We start from the raw sequence: 20638 nt of genomic DNA, 5'->3' as shown, positions 1-20638 counted from the left end.
TAGTTATACTAAACATGTTTGGAGCTAAGTTGTCCACCAGGAAGGGATAAGGAACAAACTTGTCAAGGGCTGCACTTGCTGCATATATGTTTTCAACTCCTGTAGAGGACTAATTTTCCCAGGAGGTGCTAGCACATCTAGTACATCTTAATTTGATCGGAGTAACCTGAGACATGGAGAACAGCTAATCTTACCTATTCCACAAGAAAGCTTATGCAACTTGCTATATTTGACTGGAGAATGGACATGTTGGGTTTTTAAAGTCATTCCTTTGGGTGCTCTTAGCATCATAAGGTGGTTGGAAGGGATTTTTCCAGTCCTTTACAACATGACCAGCAGTCACCCTTGAGGGGGAAAAAAATGGAAACACAAAATTAGATACTGTAGGACATGTTCATATACTTTTCGATGTCTATGAATGTTCATTAATTTGATTCAACAAGTTTTGCATTTTCTGGTACTGAAATACATTTCTGAAATCTAGGAATAAATATATTGAATACTTGCACAAAAACTGTATTTCTTCAGAGGCACCTAAAAATATATTATTAACATAATTTTAGCTAAAATACAACTATTAAGTTCTTAAACTGCCTTCTAGATAGTAGCCTCCCAAGCTCCTCTGCCATGGGTATTCTGCAGACAATAATGGAGTGGGTAGCCTATCCCTTCTCCAGGGGATCTTCCTGAACTAGGAATCGAACTGGGGTCTCCTACAAGGCAGGTGGGTTCTTTACCAGCTGAGCTACTGGGGAAGCCTGTTTCTATGTTTTCTACTACTATATATATATACACATATACACATATACACATATGTATACATATACATACATATACTGTATATATATATATATATATATATATATATATATACAGGTGGATTCTTGATTCCAGCTTGTGCTTGTGAGATGAGTGTAATTGTGTGGTAGTTTGATCATTCTTTGGCATTGCCTTTCTTTGGGATTGGAATGAAAATTGGCCTTTTCCAGTTGTGGCCACTGCTCAGTTTTCCAAATTTGCTGGCACATTAAATTCAGCACTTTCACAGCATCATCTTTTAGGATCTGAAATAGCTCAACTGGAATTCCATCACCTCCACTAGCTTTGTTCCTAATGATGCTTCCTAAGGCCCACTTGACTTTGCATTCTAGGATATCTGACTCTGATCTTGAAGATCTTTTTTATATAGCTCTTCTGTGTATTCTTGCCACCTCTTCTTAATAGTTTCTGCTTGTTAGGTCCATACTATTTCTGTTCTTTATTCTGCTCATCTTTGCATGACATGTTCCCTTGGTATCTCTAATCTTCTTGAAGAGATCTCTAGTCTTTCCCATTCTATTGTTTTCCTCTATTTCTTGGCATTGATCACTGAGGAAGGCCTTCTTATCTCTCTTTGCTATTCTTTGGAACTCTGCATTCAGATGGGTGTATCTTTCCTTTTCTCCTTTGCCTTTTGCTTCTCTTCTTTTCACAGCTATTTGTAAGGCCTCTTCAGACAATCATTTTGCCTTTTTGAATTTCTTTTTCTTGGGGATAGTCTTGATCCCTGCCTCCTGTACAATGTCACAAAGCTCCATCCATTGTTCTTCAGGCACTCTATCAGATCTAATCCCTTGAATCTATTTCTCCCTTCCACTGGATAATCATAAGTGATTTAATTTAGGTCATACTTGAATGTTCTAGTGGTTTTCCCTACATTCGTCAATTTAAGTCTGAATTTGGCAATAAGGAGTTCATGATCTGAGCCACAGTCAGCTCCCGGTCTTGTATATGTGCATATGCATATATGTATATATATACATGTGCATATGCATGCATATGTATTGGGCTTCCCAGATGGCTCAGTGGTAAAGAATTCACCTGCAATGCAGGATACATCGGTTTGATCCCTGGGTTGGGAAGATATCCTGGAAAATGAAATGGCAACCCACTCCAGTATTCTCACCTGGGAAATCTCATGGACAGAAAAACCTGGCAGACTACAGTCCATGGGGTTGCAAAAGAGTCAGATGTGACTTAGCGACTAAACAATAAGATAGTGGTACAGTCACATTCTTTTGCTAGTGGCTGTGCAGCTTATGCAAAACCTTTTATTAGGTATTCTTGGCTCCTTTGTTGTAAATCAATCAATTATAGTGTTTGTATTTACTTCTGGGCTCTCTAATCTGTTCCACTGATCTGTATCTCTGTGTTTATTTCTAATATCATGCTCTTTTGATTATTATAGCTTCTTAGTATAGTTTGAAATCAGGGATGCATAATGCCTTCAGCTTTGTCCTTTTTTCTCAAGATTCCTTTATCCATTCAGGGTGTTTTTTGTGGTTCCATATAAATGTTAGGACTGCTTGTTCTACTTCCATGAAAAGTACCATTGGAATTTTAATGGAGACTTCATTGAATCTGGAGATTGCTTTAGGTAGTATAGACATTTTAATGGTATTAATTCTTCCAATCTGTGATCGTGGAATATTTTTCCATTTATTATGTCTTCAGTTTCTTTCATCAGTGCCTTATAATTTTCAGTGTACAAATCTTTTATCTCTTGGTTAAATTTATTCCTAGGATTTTTTTTTTGTACGATTGTAAATGAGATTGTCTTCTTAATTTCTCTTTCTGATAGTTTGTTATTAGTATATAGAAATGCAACTGATTTTTGTGTATTGATTTTGGATCCTACAACTTTTCTGAATTTGTTGATTAGTTCTAATAGTTTTCTGTGATGTCTTTAGGGTTTCCTATCTATAATATCGTGTAATCTGCAGATAGTGACAATTTTACTTCTTCCTTTCTAATTTGATGCCTTTTATTTCTTTGTATTGCCTAATTGCTCTGGCTAAGGCTTTCAATACTATCTTGAATAGAAATGGTGAGAGTGGACACCCTTGTTGTTTCTGATCTTCAAGGAAAAGCTTTCAGTGTTTTACCATTAAGTTTGATGACTTCTCTGATAGCTCAGTTGGTAAAGAATCTGCCTGCAGTGCAGGATACCCCACTTTGATTCCTGTGTCGGGAAGATCCGCTGGAGAAGGGATCGGCAACCCACTCCAGTATTCTTGGGCTTCCCTTGTGGCTCAGCTTGTAAAGAATCCACCTGTAATGCAGGAGATCTGGGTTCAATCCCTGGGCTGGAAAGATCCTCTGGAGAAGGGAACGACTACCCACTCCAGTATTCTGACATAGAGAATTCTTTGGACTGTATAGTCCATGGGGTCACAAAGAGTCAGACACAACTGAGTGACTTTTGCTTTCACTTTGATGTTACCTATGGGTATAGACTTTTCATAAATCACCATATCAAGTTGAACAACTTCCCTTCTATCCCTAATTTAATAGATTTTATTTTTACTAAAGGGCTTTTCTGGTGGCTCAGATGGTAAGGAATCCTCCTGCAACGTAGAAGACCTGGGTTTGATCCCTGGGTTGGGAAGATCCTCTGGAGTAGGGCATGGCAATCCACTCTAGTATTTTTGCTAGGAGAATCCCCATGGACAGAGGAGCGTGGTGGGCTACAGTCCATGGGGTTGCAAAGAATTGGACATGACTGAGGGAGTAAGCACACACAAATTTTTACTAAGGAATGACTTGAGTTTTACCAAATGCTTTATATACATCTATTGAAAGATTTCTGGGGTTTTTATTTTAATTTTGCTAATATGGTCTCTTACTATAATTTTTAAACTTATCCCATTCCTATGATAAAACTCACTTGGTCATGATGTACTGTCACTTTTTATATTTTTTAATTAGATTTACTAAAATTTTGTCAAGAAATTACACAGCTAACTTATAAATGATATTAATATGTAGTTTTCTTATAGTATCTTTGTCCAGCTTTAGATTGAGGGTTCTCCTAGCCTCATAGAATAAATTAGAAAGTGACGTCTCCTCTTGAAAGAGTCTGATTGGACTTGGTACTCTTTCTTCCTTAAATGTTTGTTAGAATTCACCAATGAAACTGATTTTACCTTTAAGTCTTATTTGTGAGGTTATTAACTATATATTCAATTTCTTTAACTGGTATGGGGCTATTTGGACAATCCGTTTCTTCCTATTGAGCTTTGGTAGTTTATGTTATTCCAAGACCAAAATCTTTGTTCATTTTATCTAAGTTGTTCTCTGATCTTCATTTCTTTTTATAAACATCATCTGATGTCATTTCCCTTTCCCTGAAGAATTTTTTAAAACATTTACTATAGAAAAAGTATTTTGATGATTAACTACTTTAGCTATTGTATATCTGAGAAAGAATTTCATTTTTGCTTTCATTTTGTTTTACTGGCAACAAAACTCCTAATAACAGAGTTTGAAACTTGTTACTCTACTGTCCTGTCACTTGCATTGTTTCAAACAAGAAATCTCCTGTCCTCCTAATTGTTCCATTATACGTGATGTGTCTCTCCCTGCCTACTCAAGTTGCTTTCAAGATTTTATTTCTCATTGTTGTCGACAGTTTGTACCTTGGTGCAGTTATCCATAGGTTTCTTGTGCTTCAGTATCAGTTCAGTCGCTCCGTTCAGTCCGACTCTTTGTGACCTATGAGCCGCAGCTCGCCAGGCCTCCCTGTCCATCACCAACTCCCAGAGTTTACCCAAACTCATGTCCCATCGAGTTGGGGATGCCATCTAACCATCTCATCCTCTGTCATCCCCTCTCCTCCAGCCCTCAATCATTCCCAACATCACAGTCTTTTCAAATGAGTCAGCTCTTCACATGAGGTGGCCAAAATATTGGAGTTTCAGCTTCAACATCAGTCCTTCCAGTGAACACCCAGGACTGATCTCCTTTAGGATGGACTGGTTGGATCTCCTTGCAGTCCAAGGGACTCTCAAGAGTCTTCTCCCACACCACAGTTCAAAAGCATCAATTCTTCGGTGCTCAGCTTTCTTCACAGTCCAACTCTCACATCCATACATGACCACAGGAAAAACCATAGCCTTGATGGACCTTTGTTGGGAAAGTAATGTCTCTCCTTTTTCATATGCTGTCTAGGTTGGTCATAGAAAGAAAGAAAGTGAAGTTGCTCAATCGTGCCTGACTCTTTGCAACCCCATGGATAGTAGCCTGTACCAAGCTCCTCCATCCATGGGATTTTCAAGGCAAGAGTTCTGGAGTGGGTTGCCATTTCCTTCTCCAGGGAATCTTCCCAACCCAGAGATTGAACCCAGGCCTCTCACATTGTAGACAGACGCTTTACCATCTGAGCCACCAGGGAAGTCCTGGTAGAAGGTGGGTCATAACTTTCCTTCCAAGGAGTAAGCGTCTTTTTGCTTCATGGCTACAGTCACCATCTGCAGTGATTTTGGAGCCCCCAAAATAAAGTCTGCCACTGTCTCCACTGTTTCCCCACCTATTTGCCATGAAGTGATGGGACCAGATGCCGTGATCTTCGTTTTCTGAATGTTGAGCTTTAAGCCAACTTTTTCCCTCTCCTCTTTCACTTTCATCAAGAGGCTCTTTAGTTCTTCACTTTCTGCCATAAGAGTGGTGTCATCTGCATATCTGAGGTTATTGATATTTCCCCAGCAATCTTGATTCCAGCTTGTGCTTCTTCCGGCCCAGCATTTCTCATGATGTACTCTGCAGAGAAGTTAAATCAGCAGAGTGACAATATACAGCCTTGACGTACTCCTTTTCCTATTTGGAACCAGTCTGTTGTTCCATGTCCAGTTCCAGCTGTTGCTTCCTGACCTGCATATAGGTTTCTCAAGAGGCAGGTCAGATGGTCTGGTATTCCCATCTCTTGAAGAATTTTCCACAGTTTCTTGTGATCCACACAGTCAAAGGCTTTGGCATAGTCAAGAAAGCAGAAATAGATGTTTTTCTGGAACTCTCTTGCTTTTTCCATGGTCCAGCAAATGTTGGCAATTTGACCTCTGGTTCCTCTGCCTTTTCTAAAACCAGCTTGAACATCTGGAAGTTCACGGTTCACGTATTGCTGAAGCCTGGCTTGGAGAATTTAGAGCATTACTTTACTAGCATGTGAGATGAGTCAACAAAAGAGTCTAAAATGCAGTATTTGGATGCAGTCTCAAAAATGACAGAATGATCTCTGTTCGCTTCCAAGGTAAACCATTCAATATCACAGTAATCCAAGTCTATGCCCCTACCAATAATGCTAAAGAAGCTGAAGCTGAACAGTCCTATGAAGACCTACAATACCTTATAGAACTAACACCCAAAATAGATATCCTTTTCATTATAAGGGACTGGAATGCAAAATTAGGAAGTCAAGAAATACCTGGAGTAACAGGCAAATTTGGCTTTAGAGTACAGAATGAAGCAGGGCAAAGGCTAATGGAGTTTTGCCAAGAGAACACACTGGTTATAGCAAACACCCTCTTCCAACAACACAAGAGAGGACTCTACACATGAACATCACCAGACGGTTAGGACCAAAATCACATTGATTATATTCTTTGCAGCCAAAGAAGAAGCTCTATACAGTCAGCAAAAACAAGACTGGGAAGTGACTATGGCTCAGATCATGAACTCCTTATTTACAAATTCAGACTTAATTTGAAGAAAGTAGGGAAAACCACTGACCATTCTTGTGGTTTAGAGTTCATTAAACTTCTCAAAATTGTGGATTTCTACTTTTCATCAAATTTTGAAATTTTACTTAGGAAATTTTCTGTCCTGCCTTTGAGAACTGCCATTACATATATTACATATATATTAGGCTGCTTGAAGTTGTACCGCAGTTCGTGCATACTCTGTTTTTCTTTTTTAGTTGTTTTTCCTGTATATTTCTTTTTGGGTAAATTCAGTTTCTATGCTTTAAATTTACTGATCTTTTCTTCTGCATTGTTGACTATGCCATTATTTCATTCAGTGTACTTTTTATTTTGTAAATTATAATTTTCATATCTAGAAGTTAAATTTTAGTCTTTTTTATATCTTCTGTGTCCATACTTAACATGTTTCTCAACATATGCAAGACTGTTAAAATAGCCCTTTGACTAGCCTTGTCTGTCTGGCTGGCGGGTGAGAATAGGCACCGTTCACAGGCCTTCACAGGCCTTTGTGAGCCTGAGGAGCAGTAACTATTTAGGCAGTTACTTCCCTGGCCTCAGGCAATTTCCTCACAAAGATAAAACTGGTAAATACTCTACTGAATACTAAATGGGGACTCTGCAGATCCCAGGAGTTCTCCTTCTATGCAGTATTTTTCTTACTAGTACTCGTCCTTCCTTGTTCTTCTTGTATCCTTCACTCTTTCTTCTCAGCTCTGCTTGTTGAATTCCACTTGAGATTTCCCTTACAACACCACAGCCAGGGGTCTCTCTTAAGACTGTGACCTGAGGCAGCAGTAGTGCTCTCCATACCTGTTCGCCATCTCTTACGGATCACTGTCCATCATTGCCTCATGTCCAGCTATTGAAACAATTATATATTTTGTCTGGTTTTTAAAACCATTTAAGTGGTAGGTAAATCCAGTCCTCATTACTAGTGAGTCATTTTTAATTTTGATAAATAACTTGCTATAAATCTTCCCCTAAATTATACAAATGTACCCTCCCACCAACATGGTGTCAAAGTGCCTATTTACATGCACCATTTTCATAAGATATGATTCTTCTTCATTCATTTTTGCTAATCTGATAAGCAGAAAGAAAGGTATATCTTTATATTATAAATTTTCCTCTTTTTGAAATCAAGACAATCACTAATCAGGTTATCAGAATTACAGAGAAAATCTTTTAAAATATTATAAACACACAGAGTTTGTCATTGTTTTTCATATATAAACTATGCCCATTATGTCTCATTTGCCATTTTTAGATTTTTTGGAGTAAAATGAGAACCTAATGGCCCTAATTCATTGGAGTTCATATTCTTCTAGATTCTTATATTTTTACCTAGCCTTTTAGGTTAATTTCTTCCAGTTACAACCAATTACAGATCTTTTCAAAGCTCTTCACCTTTAACTAGTCTTTCTAAAGCATTCAGATTAGCTTTCAGAGAGACAGAGCTTTTTCAGAATAGGTAAATACATAGAATAGGTAAATAATTACATAATTACAGTAACAAGTACAGTTGGCATAAATGCATTGGGTAACAAACCTAATTTGCTCTTGGTAAACAGAATAAATAAAAGTCCAAAGGCCAACATATACTGACCTGCCAGCTTTGACAGTACTCAAGATCTGGATTTCACAGTGGAGAAAGAGCATGTGATTAATCCTACAGATTGAGTAGTAAGTCAGAGCTTCCACTGTTTTTTTTCCCCACTTGCATGTCATTAATTATTCATGAAGATGAGCACCTTTTTATATTTTTTGACTTCATATTTATTCAGTCAGTTGTCATTGTTTAACTCATGTTATTTTTCTAAGACGTTTGCCTGTTTCTTAGTGAGTTGTAAGCATTCTTAATTATGCACATTAGCCCATCCCTACATATGTGACAATGTTGTTTCCTGACTTTTCTTATGATATCTTTCATTATGCATGATTTTAAATTCTTATGAAGTAAATTTGTCAGTCTTTTTCTTCATGATGTCTATTATGTATTGTTTCAAAAGATCTCTTCCATATATTTTTACTTTTAAAAGTTATATAAGTCATGGGTATTTCTCACTGACCCTTTGTCTATGTTTATTCCATGGAAAAAATAAGGATTTTTTTTAAAAATAGTATTTTTAGTAATAAACCTTCTTTATACACAAATCTTTTTTATTCCCAATTTTTAAAACTGAGCACTTTTATACATGCTTTCATTTTGTAATGTGGGATTACATGAAATATTCTCTTGTTACCCAAGTTGGCCTAGATTTCCACTCTCTTAAATTACTAATTTGACTATAAATATCATTCTGCTTACATGTAAGATTAAACCTGTGCTTTCCTTCTTAACTCTTATTCAGTGCGATAAAGCTAAAACAAAGACAGGTTTTGAGAATAATGAAACATGAAAACTATATGAAACCTAAACACATACATGCTTGACAGGAAATCTAAGAATTGTGACAATATAACCCAAGGGCATTCACAAAACCCCATTAATATTAAGAATGATAACATATATTTTTTAATGTATTTACTAAAAACAACAACAATTTGGATATAAAGGTCAATATTTTAAATAAAAAAAAGTTTTAAGACCACTGACAACTTTTCAGTTATTATTTTATATAAGATTCAGCATTTAACACCATCAATTCCTCATTCCTTTTTGAAACTTTCTTCTTTTGGCCCAGAGTCTCCTGGCTCTTTTTCCATCTCTCTGGCTCCTTCAGGTTTCCTCCATTAAAAAAAAAAAAAATTATCCTCAACCTGTACCTTAAATGTTCATGTTTCTTAGATGCTTTCCTGGGACTTTTCTTATTTGACACCATCTCCTGACCGACCTCATCTACTCCTCTAACTTCCACTAATGTGATCTCAGTGCTAACGACTCACAGCATCTCCAGTCTTTCCCCGGGTTCCAAACCACATGTCTGTCTATTTCCTAGGCATCTTGCTGTACTCAATACCAGCTCATCTGAAAAAGAACACATCGTCTTACTGCATTTTCTCAACTACCCAGTCCTCCTTCTAAACTTGTTCTTTCTGCTGAGTTAAGAGGTTCAAGCATTGACTCTCAAGAGTATCCAGGGGCTGAGTGTGAATCCCAGTACCCTAATTACCTATACTTTACCACTCTCAACCTCAGCTTTCCTACCTTTAAACTGAAAATAATAGTCCTACTGCTGAGTTGTTGTGAGAATGCAGTTAGATAATGATACAACACTTGCCCTGAAATAATTGCTCTCTCCTCTCTGACTGGTAATTCACTCAGGTAGTTTGATACCAAAATATGGACAGACTTTGAACCTTCTTTTTTCCTTACGTCTCATATTCATGCAGTCTCCAGGTCCTGTTAATGCTGCTCTTACACGTGTCTGGAATCTACCTACACTTTCTCTCCCTACTCAGCGCCACCATGCTCTGATCCCTGTCACCATCATCTTTGTTAATACAGCTGACTCCTAATTAACCTCTCTGCCTCCATTCTTATCCACACCTAAGCCCAGTCTCTTCATAACATCCAGGAGACCTTTCCAATATCTGTCCTGCTTGCCTATAGTATAAAGAACAAATCCCATAATTTATTCTGTAAGACCCTTTTTAGGCTGGTTTTATTTCCATGCCTACTTCAGATCTCATCACTGAAGCAGTGACTGCCATAACTGTTTTGCAAAATCTTTTTATAAGTTTATTATAAGAAATTTGAGAAATTAAAAAAGAAAAAATGTTTTAGAAGGAAATCAAGAAAGAAAAAAGCCCACAGTCCATCTATTGTTATTATTTTGGTTTTACTCTCTAATTTTTTAATGCATGTGTATGCATAGCTGTCATCAAATTGAATATGTAGCCTTATTTATGAGGACTTTCTGTTTTGTTTTTTTAAGAATATGCATAAACACATGCTTGCTGTTCAAAAAAAAATACAAAGTAGCAATCCCCATTCATACATTATATCCCATCATTTCTCCCAAACTCCCTAGTCACATTCCCTTCCTTGTATCTGTGAGCAGAAACACATAGATATTCAACTTTTTTTCAGTAACATTGCATGAATCATTTTCTTATAACATTAAAGATATTTTTAAACAGAATTCCCTAGTGGTCCAGTAGTTTGGATGCCATGCTTCCACTGCAGGGACATGGGTTCAATTCCTGGCCAGGGAACTAAGATCTCACATGCCACTGCATGGCAAAATATATATTTTTTATTGGTGGCATAGTAATCATAATAGTAGTAACTACTATATGTTGAGAACTACTATGGGCCTAGCACACAATTGCCAATCTTATATAATCCCATTTAACTGATGAGGGAACTATATGACCAATAAAATCCGTGTCAGTTCAGGCATTGCTGTGCCTCTTCTGTGGATACTTCAGTATATGAATATGTGACAACCATTAACCAGTCTTCCCCCATCATTGGACACTGATGGTTTCTTATTTTTTAGTATTATAAATAATGTAGTTACTGTTATCATGTTAATCTGTATCTGCATTTCAGATTATTTCCTAATGAAGTTTACTAAAAGTGAGTATGTTTGAAGTTTTTAACACATATTGACAATTGCCTTCCTGAAAGGTTATACCAGTTTACAAGGAGTGATTAATTGTAATGAGAGGAAAAGAAAGAGTGACACTTTGCAGAGGGAGGTAATATTTGAGCTGGTTATGCAGGATGAGTGGGACTTCGCCAACAGAAAGGCAGAATGGCAGAGCATTTCAGACAGGAAGGCACCAGGGCATGAGGAAGCCCTTGTGCCAAGAGAATTTGTCTGTTCCCCCTACTTATTTGCTATCAGAAACTCTCATCATTTAGTTCTTTAAGAGTTTTCAGGGAAGAGAATCAGAATAATCAAGGAGAAAGTTAAAATTCTAGTATACGATTCTGCCCTTTCATATATTTAGAAACCATTACAAATGAAGGTTTTTTGAAGTTCTGAAATGTTTGTGTAATTCTGGTTTTTTTCCTTTCCCCAAAGGATCCCCCCCTGAGGATTCAGTGTAAAATAAACATGCAACTTCTCTGGTCGTGCCTATTTCCCTGAATTCAAAGGGGCAGGAACAGTGCATTTAACATTGGACCTAACATGTATAGGGCTTCCCAGATGGCTCAGCAATAAAGAATTCACCTGCTGAGCAGGAGTCATGGGTTCAGTTCCTGGGTTGGGAAGATACCCTGGAGAAGGAAATGGCAATTAATACTGGAGTGGTATTAATTGCCTAGGAATTGTTGCCTAGGAAATCCCATGGACAGAGGAGTCTGGTGGGCTGCGGTTCATGGGGTCACAAAGAGTCAAACACAACTTAGCAACTAAACAACAACAAATGGGTATAGGACTCATCACCAGCTGTCCAAGTTATAGACAATACACAGAATGTCATCAACTTCTTATACTTGATATGATTTATATTCATTTAATTGATAAAATGGGTAAAAATAGCTAAAATCTATTTTTAAATGTGAGGTAGGTGCCAAACACTCAAGAGGCACATTCTCCAGTGAGCAAAGCTGTAGCTGGATTTCAGCATTTATCCGAGTATGGTGTGTCTGAAGTTTCTTCTTTCTAGACTGGAGCAAGTGCTGCAAGCCAAGGGGATAAAGGTGACAGGGTAATGGAATGGGTCAGAGGGATGTGAGTAGAAGCCAGCCATTCATGCCACCCGGACAAGGCAGTGGAGGTTTCCACTAGCCTCTTCTGATGCATGCTATCATCACAGGTAGAAATGAAATTTGGCCAGTAAGCCATTTCACATCATATTTTGAAGAAGGCAACTTGTAAGTTATAAATTAAGAAATGAAATATTTCCATAGTCAGTCTACCATTTAAGGAGTTTATAGAATAGGAATTCAGCCATCATAAAAGCTAACTATTGACAGAATTAGGGAAACACAAGAGTTATCGGCTGTTTTCAAGTAAGTTTTGCCTTTCTGCTTTTGAAATAAATGATCAAATAGATGATCTGCTGGACCAGATCTAATTGATAGCTATCGTTAGCATTTTCTTACAAACACATTAGAATGATTTTAGACATAGCCCAGCAAAATTGCTGTAGCCAGTCTCCCAGTTGTCTCTTCCCTCTGAAGGGAGTCAAAAGTGGAAGTGTTCTTTATTGCCTTAAAGGGACCCAAAGAGTACTTTCCTTTTAAGGTTCTTAAAAGCTATTGCTTAGATAATGTTTGTATTAATATATAAAATTTTTAATACTATGCCAATACCTCCTAATGATAGAAGTAGGAGGAAGAGTTGTTATTTTTGTTTTATTATTATTGTGGTTATTATTTTTACTAGATTATCTCACAGCCTTGACTTTTATTCCTGACTTGCTAATCTCTCCCCAGTCCTGACAAAAGAAGATGTAAGACTGGAAGACAGTGTCTTAAATTCCATTTATCTGCCTATCAGATACATAGAAAATGTGAAATGCACCACTGAGCCAAGTGTGCAGGTCTCTCCTGTTTGGAAACTGTTGTGCAGTTAGGACATCATTCATAAAGTGATGAACCTTATCCTAAGGGGAAATGTATTCACAGCAACTTAATTCCTATAAATGTCTGCATTAAGACAGTAAAAATGACTGAGATCCTTACCAAAAGGTCTTACCAACTAAAAGTGAAGTCGCTCAGTCGTGTCCGACTCTTTGCAACCCCATGGGCTGTAGCCTATCAGGCTCCTCTGTCCATGGGATTTTCCAGGCAATAGTCCTGGAGTGGATTGCCATTTCCTTCTCCAGGGGATCTTCCCAACCCAGGGATCAAACCTGGGTCTCCCGCATTGTAGACAGACGCTTTACTGTCTGAGCCACCAGGGAATTCCATACCAACTAAAAAGTTTTAATCAAATGCTAGTGGAAAGCCTCTGAGAAAGCAAGCCCTCAGTCTGTAACTTAACATTTCTCTTCAGCAATACCACATCCACCTCCTGATTTCTTTCAATATTTACAGCCTAAAACACAAAGTCACCTTGTTCAGAATGTCATTATTTGGCCTCTTCTTAAACAGCCTTAGATTTCAGAATCAAAGCCATCTTTTTTTCTTTTTTCTTCCTAGTTCTTACCTTCAGGTTCCTTCTCCAATAGCATGCCCTTTCTTGCATATTTGTATAGAAGAAATATTTTTTAAATAGCATATTAAAAATTATAAAGTTACGTTATTTACTTAAAATGCTTGCATAACTTATTTAAACGTTTTTAAATAGCCAAAACAATTGGTTATAAAAATAGCTTGCATTCTTCTAATTATAAAATAAATGTCATGGGAATGCAATATACAGCATGGTAACAATAGAAAGTTGCTAAGAAAATAGATCTTAAGAGTTCTTATCACAAGAAAAAAAAATTTGTAACTATGTGTGGTGAAAGTGAAAGTTGCTCAGTCCTGTCTGTCTCTTTGCAACCCCATGGACTGTGTAGCCTGCCAGGCTTCTCTGTCCATGGAATTCTCCAGGCCAGAATACTGGAGTTCCCTTTCCCCAGGAGATCTTCCCAACCCAGGCATTGAACCCAGGTCTTCCACATTGCAGGTGGATTCTTTAACAATTGAGCCACCAGGGAAGTCCAGTTATGTGTGGTGGTAATAGACTTATTATATACAGATATTGAATCATTATGTTCTACACCTGAAACTAACATAAATGTTATGTCATTTATATCTCAAAAACAAAAACTTGCATTTAGGGTTGGTTTTGCATTGCTACTACAATTGCCATGGTAAATGAAAAATGACTTTTTATTTCTACTACTGATGGAGTTGATTTCTATTGTATATATTGACTGTATAGCTCTGTCCTGGAAAACAAATTCATGTAATATGGTATTCTTCTATAAAACTTTCTCTATTTCTTGGATTCCTAGTTCTCTTCATCTTTATTGTGATTAAGGCTTTTCTGTCCCCTTAACTGGGCTTCCCAGGTGGCTCAGTGGTAAAGAATTTGCATACAATACAGGAGGCTCAGGTTCAGTCCCTGGGTCCGGAAGATCCCCTGGAGAGGGAAATGGCAACCCACTCTAGTTTTCTTGCCTAGAAAATCCCTTGGACAGAGGACCCTGGTGGGCTACAGTCCCATGGGGTCCCAAAAGAGTTAGACATGACTGACTAAACAGCAACAACATCCACTTAACTATCATTTATTCAGCCTTTATCACTTAACTTTGCCCTTCAGTTTTTTTCCTAGGTTTCATTCTTAACTTCGCAGATTTATCCTGAGCCTCTGATGAGAGTTACTGCCTTAGAGCTGGGGGTATGTTGTACACTGGAGTGTCAGTTTGCACCACACGTTAATTGGTGGTAGTTATCAGCAAATTCAGTGAACTTCATCTGTTCATTCATATTACATTGAATATCTTTCTATCAAATAAAAATTAATAAGTATCTGAAATATGCATCTACTTCCCAGGTTTATCAGCTTCATGGCATCCCCAAGCTTCTACAGCTCCTAAAAGTTCAGAATGAAGATATCCAGCGAGCCGTGTGTGGAGCCTTGAGAAACTTGGTGTTTGAAGATAATGACAATAAATTGGAGGTAGCTGAACTCAGTGGAGTGCCTCGGCTGCTCCAGGTGTTAAAGCAAACCAGAGACTTGGAGACTAAGAAGCAAATAACAGGTAATGCTCAATATTAACAGGGGTAGCATAGTGCACCCCAGCCAGATGTGTTTTAATTAAAAATTCTATGTACCTTTCATCACCTGGACCCCTGTCAATACCAGCTTCCTAACTTCCCTGTCCCTTGACCTCCTAAAAAGAAAACATGACTAGATATGTTTTTCAGTTCTCCATTTCATATTTCTATTTAAATACTGATTTGGAAAAATAAATATCTCTTTTCTGTGTGTGGATTGGAAAACTGAAATAATCAGAAATAAAGTAATGCTTTTAATAATTCTTGAAGCATGGAGAAACGTGGCTTAATTTTGTTTAAAGGAATAGTGCATATGATAGAAAATAACTCATTGAAAATGATTCATCAGCTCTCTGCTGAAGCTCCCTGAACTCATTACAAAGAATGTAAGAAACCATTACTGAGTATAATCATTAGTAGTATTATCTTGGGGAAACTTTTAAGTATCTTCAGTGTCCTAGGTAGTAGAAATTTTTGATTTATTCTCACAAAAACCTTAGTTTTGAAGTATTTTGAGGTATTGGGTACTAAATCTCAGTTTTACAGATGAAGAAGTTAAGTCCAAAGAAGTTAACCCTTTTTAATATATAAAAGTTTTTCTTAGTGATATAGTTGACAGTGTTCATACTTACCTAAAAGAGATGCTCCATTGTTTAAATTGAACTGAATATCTGTTGCACTTTGGCTATCTTTTATTATACAACAGTTGTCTTTTTTCCTATAAAAATGTTGTCATTATATCTTCTCTACCCATTTGTATCTCAAAATATCACATTTTTCTATCTTGATAGAGTTGAATTTTGTAGAACTACATGAAGTTTTGTAATTGTATAAAACTATATGGAGAGTTGCAGCATACTACCCTCCTGCCAGCATGCTGTCGTGTCCAATGAGAAATTTCCTTGCATATCCATAATTTATATTAAAGTACCCCAGAAATTAAGAGTCATCTCACTTATTCATTCATTCATTTAGCCAACATTTAGAGAGCAGCCTTCAAGTGTCAAGCAAGGCACATCACAGACTAGAGAGGTTGTGAATTTTATTTTCCGTCTTCTAAAGCATGAACAATTATACAATGGTTGGCCGTAAAAAAAAAAAAAAAAACACACAAAAAAAAACAAACTTCACATTTAGAACCTAACATTTTCTTCATTAAACTACAGTAGTGAACACAAAAGAGAATCAGACACATACACAGTCAGAAAGGACTTCATGAAGGAGATATGTCTCATTGCGGACCTTAAAAGAGGTATAGACTTTGGACTAGTGTTTTGAAAGAGAATGAAAGTTATTCCCAGCATAGTGAAAATTGCTAGTAGAGCGAAGAAGCTGCTGTTCATCTAGAGGAATCTTCAGTAATAAAGTGATCAAGGTTAGGGTACATGATAGCCAGAAAACTTAGGAGGAAGTGTTTGTAAAGGAAATAATCTGTTGTTTGTGAACTTCCTCTTCTTTTGTGTAGGAAGAAGGAAACTAAGAACAGAGAATATTCTGTGGTATTCATGCAATAGAAATCATTCAGTCTTCTTTAGATAATCTACAGAGCTGAGAAATGGAATTTGTGCAATTCTCAGAGTTTCTAGTATAAGCCAAACATCCCTACCAGCAAGTGCTCGTTACATATTCATTTAACTGAGTTGATACTTGAATGTTTGATACAAATCCTACTTACTAAATAATGGGCTTCCCTGGTGGCTCAGTTGGTAAAGAATCTGCCTGAAATGCAGGAGACCTGGGGTCAGACCCTGAGTCAGGAAGATCTCCTGGAGAAAGGAATGGCAACCCACTCCAGTGTTCTTGCCTGGAGAATTCCATGGACAGAGAAGCCTGGTGAGATACTCTCCATAGGGTCCCAAAGAGTCAGACATGACTGAGTGAGTCACACTGCTAAATAACTTCCTTTAGCTCTATTAATAGAAGTGCTAAATAAGTGCTTTGTGGGCCTCAAAAATAGTTAATTTAATTTAGACATGTTTATATCTTTGTTTAGAAACATAAAGTGAGTAGCCATATATATGAATCTTATCTGTTTTGTAAACATCTTTTTTTTTTTAAATTGAGCATCTATCATGGGCTCAGTCATATCTGACTGTTTGCGATCCCATGGACTGTAGCTTAGCAGATTCCTCTGTCCATAGAATTCTTCAGGCAGTACTGGAGTGGGTAGCCATTCCATTTGTCAAGGGAATCATTCCCAAACCAGGGATCAAACCCGAGTCTCCAGCATTATAGGCAGATTCCTTAACATCTATGCCTAGTCATAACCTTGAACTTTCCATTTTTTACCTCTGTTCTTCCTGACAGCTCCATAAGGTATGGTATTATTGACTGTTTGCATATGACTAGTGTAAGACTCAGGGGGTTACATGAGTTGCCCAACGTTGCACAGCTAGGAAAACAACAAAGCCTAGATGTGAGTCCAGTATTATCTGAGTGTTTTGCTGTATCAAAGTGTCCAAAGTTGCTCCCTTTGGCAGCAATTGACTATCTCCTGGAGTTTGCTCAAAATCATCTCCATTGAGTCAGTGATGCCATCCAACCATTTCATCCTCTGTTGCCCCCTTCTCCTCTTGCCTTCAATCTTTCACAGCATCAGAATCTTTTCCAGTGAGTCAGCTCTTCGCATCAGGTACTGGAGCTTCAGTTTTAACATCAGTCCTTCCAGTGAATATTCAGGGTTGATTTCCTTTAGGATTGACTAGTTTGATCTCTTTGCTGTCCAAGGAACTCTCAAGAGTCTTCTCCAGTCCTACAGGTAGAAAACATCAATTCTTCAGCACACAAACTTCTTTATGGTCCAACTCTCACATCCCTACATGATTACTGGAAGAACTTTGTCAGCAAAGTGATGTCTCTACTTTTCAATATGCTGTCTAGGTTTGTCACAGCTTTTCTTCCAAGGAGTGAGTGTCTTTTAATTTCATGGCTGCAGTCACAATCCGTAGTGATTTTGGAGCCCATGAAAATAAGTCTGTCACTGTTTCCTTTTTTTCCCCATCTATTTGCCATGAATTGATGGGACCAGATGCCATGATCTTAGTTATCTGAATGTTGAGTTTTAAGCCAGCTTTTTCACTCTCTTTCACCTTCATCAAGAGGCCCTTGAGTTCCCCTTCACTTTCTACCATTAGGATGGTGTCATTTGCATATCTGAGGTTATTGATATTTTCCCCAGCAGTCTTGATTCCAGTTTGTCATTCATCCAGCCTGGCATTTTACATGATGTACTCCACATAGAATTTAAATAAGCAGGGTGACCATATATAGCCTTGACATACTCCTTTCCCAATTTGGAACCAGTCCGTTATTCCATGTTCAGTTCTAACTGTTGCTTCTTGACCTATGTACAGGTTTCTCAGGAGGCAGGTAAGGTGGTCTGGTATTCCCGTCTCTTGAAGAATTTCCCACAGTTTGTTGTGATCCACACAGTCAAAGGCTTTGGCATAGTCAATGAAGCAGAAGAAGATGTTTTTCAAATTCTTGCTTTTTCTGTGATCCAACAGATGTTGGCAATTTGATCTCTGGTTCCTCTGCCTTTTCTAAATCCAGCTTGAACATCTGGAAATTCTCAGTCCACATACAGTTAAAAGTCTGGCTTAAAGGATTTCGAGCCTTACCTTACTAGCATGTGAAATAAATGCATTTGTACAGTAGTTTGAACATTCTTTGGCATTGCCCTTCTTTGGGATTGGAATGAAAACTGTCATTTTCTAGTCCTGTGGCCACTGGTGGGTTTTCCAAATGTGCTGGCATATTGAGCGCAGCACTTTAACAGCATCATCTTTTAGGATTAGGAATAGTTCAGCTGATACTCCATCACCTCCAGTAGCTTTTTTGGTAGTGATGCTTCCTAAGGCCTACTTGACTTCACACTCCAGGATGTTTGGCTCTAGGTGAGATGACCACACCATCTTGGTAATCCAGGTCATTAACACCTTTTTTGTACCATTCTGTGTATTCTTGCCACCTCTTCTTAACTGAAGCCACCTCTGCTTCAGTTAGGTCCTCAAATTTCTGTTCTTTATTTTGCCTATCTTTGCATGAAATGTTCCCTTGGTATCTCTGATTTTTTTAAGAGATCTCTAGTCTTTCCCATTCTATTATTTTCCTCTATTTCTTTCCATTGTCCACTTAAGAAGGCTTTCTTATCTCTCCTTGCTATTCTTTGGAGCTCTGCATTCAGTGGGGTATATCTTTCCCTTCCTCTCTTGCCTTTCACTTCTCTTCTTTTCTCAGCTTTTTGTAAATCCTCCTCAGACAACAACCATTTTGCCTTCTTGAATTTCTTTCTCTTGAGATTTATTTTCAAATAAATGACCTTTGTTATATGATATTCCTGATAAGTTTTACAAAAGTTAGGTTAAAGAAGGAATGATCCATGTAAGGGAAATTACAGAAATACATTCCTCCTATTCTGTGATCATTTTGAAATATAAATTTAAAAAGAATCACTTCTCCTCCTGCTGCTCCTTGAGATTTAATCATAAAATTTATAAGTTTTGCTATTAACATTATACAGATTTGGTTAACTTTATTTCTGGTCCTAAGGGCAATATTAATAAATCTGGGGTTTAATATCTATTAGATCCCTTTATTCAGTAACTATATTTTATAAATATCAGTTGGCAATAAGTTTCTCAATAATGCAAGTTATCATTCTCTCACTTAAAATTGCTAATTGTTCAAATTATACCCCTTACCAGAATCCTGTTCCTTTATTTTTGACTAGAAAGAGAGCTTAGTGACAGAAAATTACAGACAGTACACCTACAATAAAGAACTGTAATAATAGAAATTAAGGTACTATGAATAAACTGACCGGAAGTTAAAGCAAATGAAAATCTAAACCCCAAATGTAATGCAGTATCAGGGAATACAGAATGTAATCCCTGAAAGGGACATCTATTCAGGGTCATCTAAACCATTAATTTCCCAACGCCAAAAATGTGAATTATTTTTAAAATGTAAATTCCTGGAATCCATCCTAAGAGTCAGGCTTAGTTAAATTTTTTAGGAGTATGCCTAAAAAAAATTGCAGGTGTGGCCCAAGAGTACATGATTCTAATTTGCCACTGCTGCTGCTGCTGCTGCTAGTCTCTTCTAATACTCTAGTTTTGAGATAAAGCACCTTGTTGATATTTTCATAAAAGATGAACTCATTTTTGTTGGCTCCAGTGATAAGGCTGGATCTTACAAGCAGATCTTTCTGTTTTCTTCAAAGTTCTTTTAGAAGTTTATACTTTCACTGAGCCAAATCTTCCTCAGAATTTCCACTCATTGCTCTGGTTTTGCCTCCTGTAGCCACAGAAAATGATATGTAGTTGTTAAATAATGCATTTTTTTTAGTTACTAGAGAGCCTGCGTTCTTATATGTATTAGACACTTTTCACTTTGGGTTGGGCTTCCCTTGTGGCTCAGCTGGTAAAGAATCCGCCTGCAATGCAGGAGACCTGGGTTCGATAACTGGGTTGGGAAGATCCCCTGGAAAAGAGAAAGGCTACCCACT

The 20638-nt window shown here is 37.5% G+C and overlaps 1 protein-coding gene across 1 annotated transcript in view; it reads left to right on the top strand.

Annotated features, from left to right (window-relative positions):
• Nucleotides 1-20638, top strand: part of LOC120858547 (plakophilin-2-like) — a 92060-nt gene that overhangs the window by 34740 nt on the left and 36682 nt on the right. The window contains exon 5 of the mRNA XM_040234675.1: nt 14906-15113. Coding sequence (XP_040090609.1) covers nt 14906-15113 — 208 coding nt within the window. The remainder of the gene's footprint in view (nt 1-14905; nt 15114-20638) is intronic.

The sequence above is a fragment of the Oryx dammah genome, unplaced genomic scaffold, assembly GCF_014754425.2.
Source record: "Oryx dammah isolate SB20612 unplaced genomic scaffold, SCBI_Odam_1.1 HiC_scaffold_29, whole genome shotgun sequence".
Classification (NCBI taxonomy): domain Eukaryota; kingdom Metazoa; phylum Chordata; class Mammalia; order Artiodactyla; family Bovidae; genus Oryx; species Oryx dammah.
This window is presented reverse-complemented; position numbering and strand designations above follow the sequence as displayed.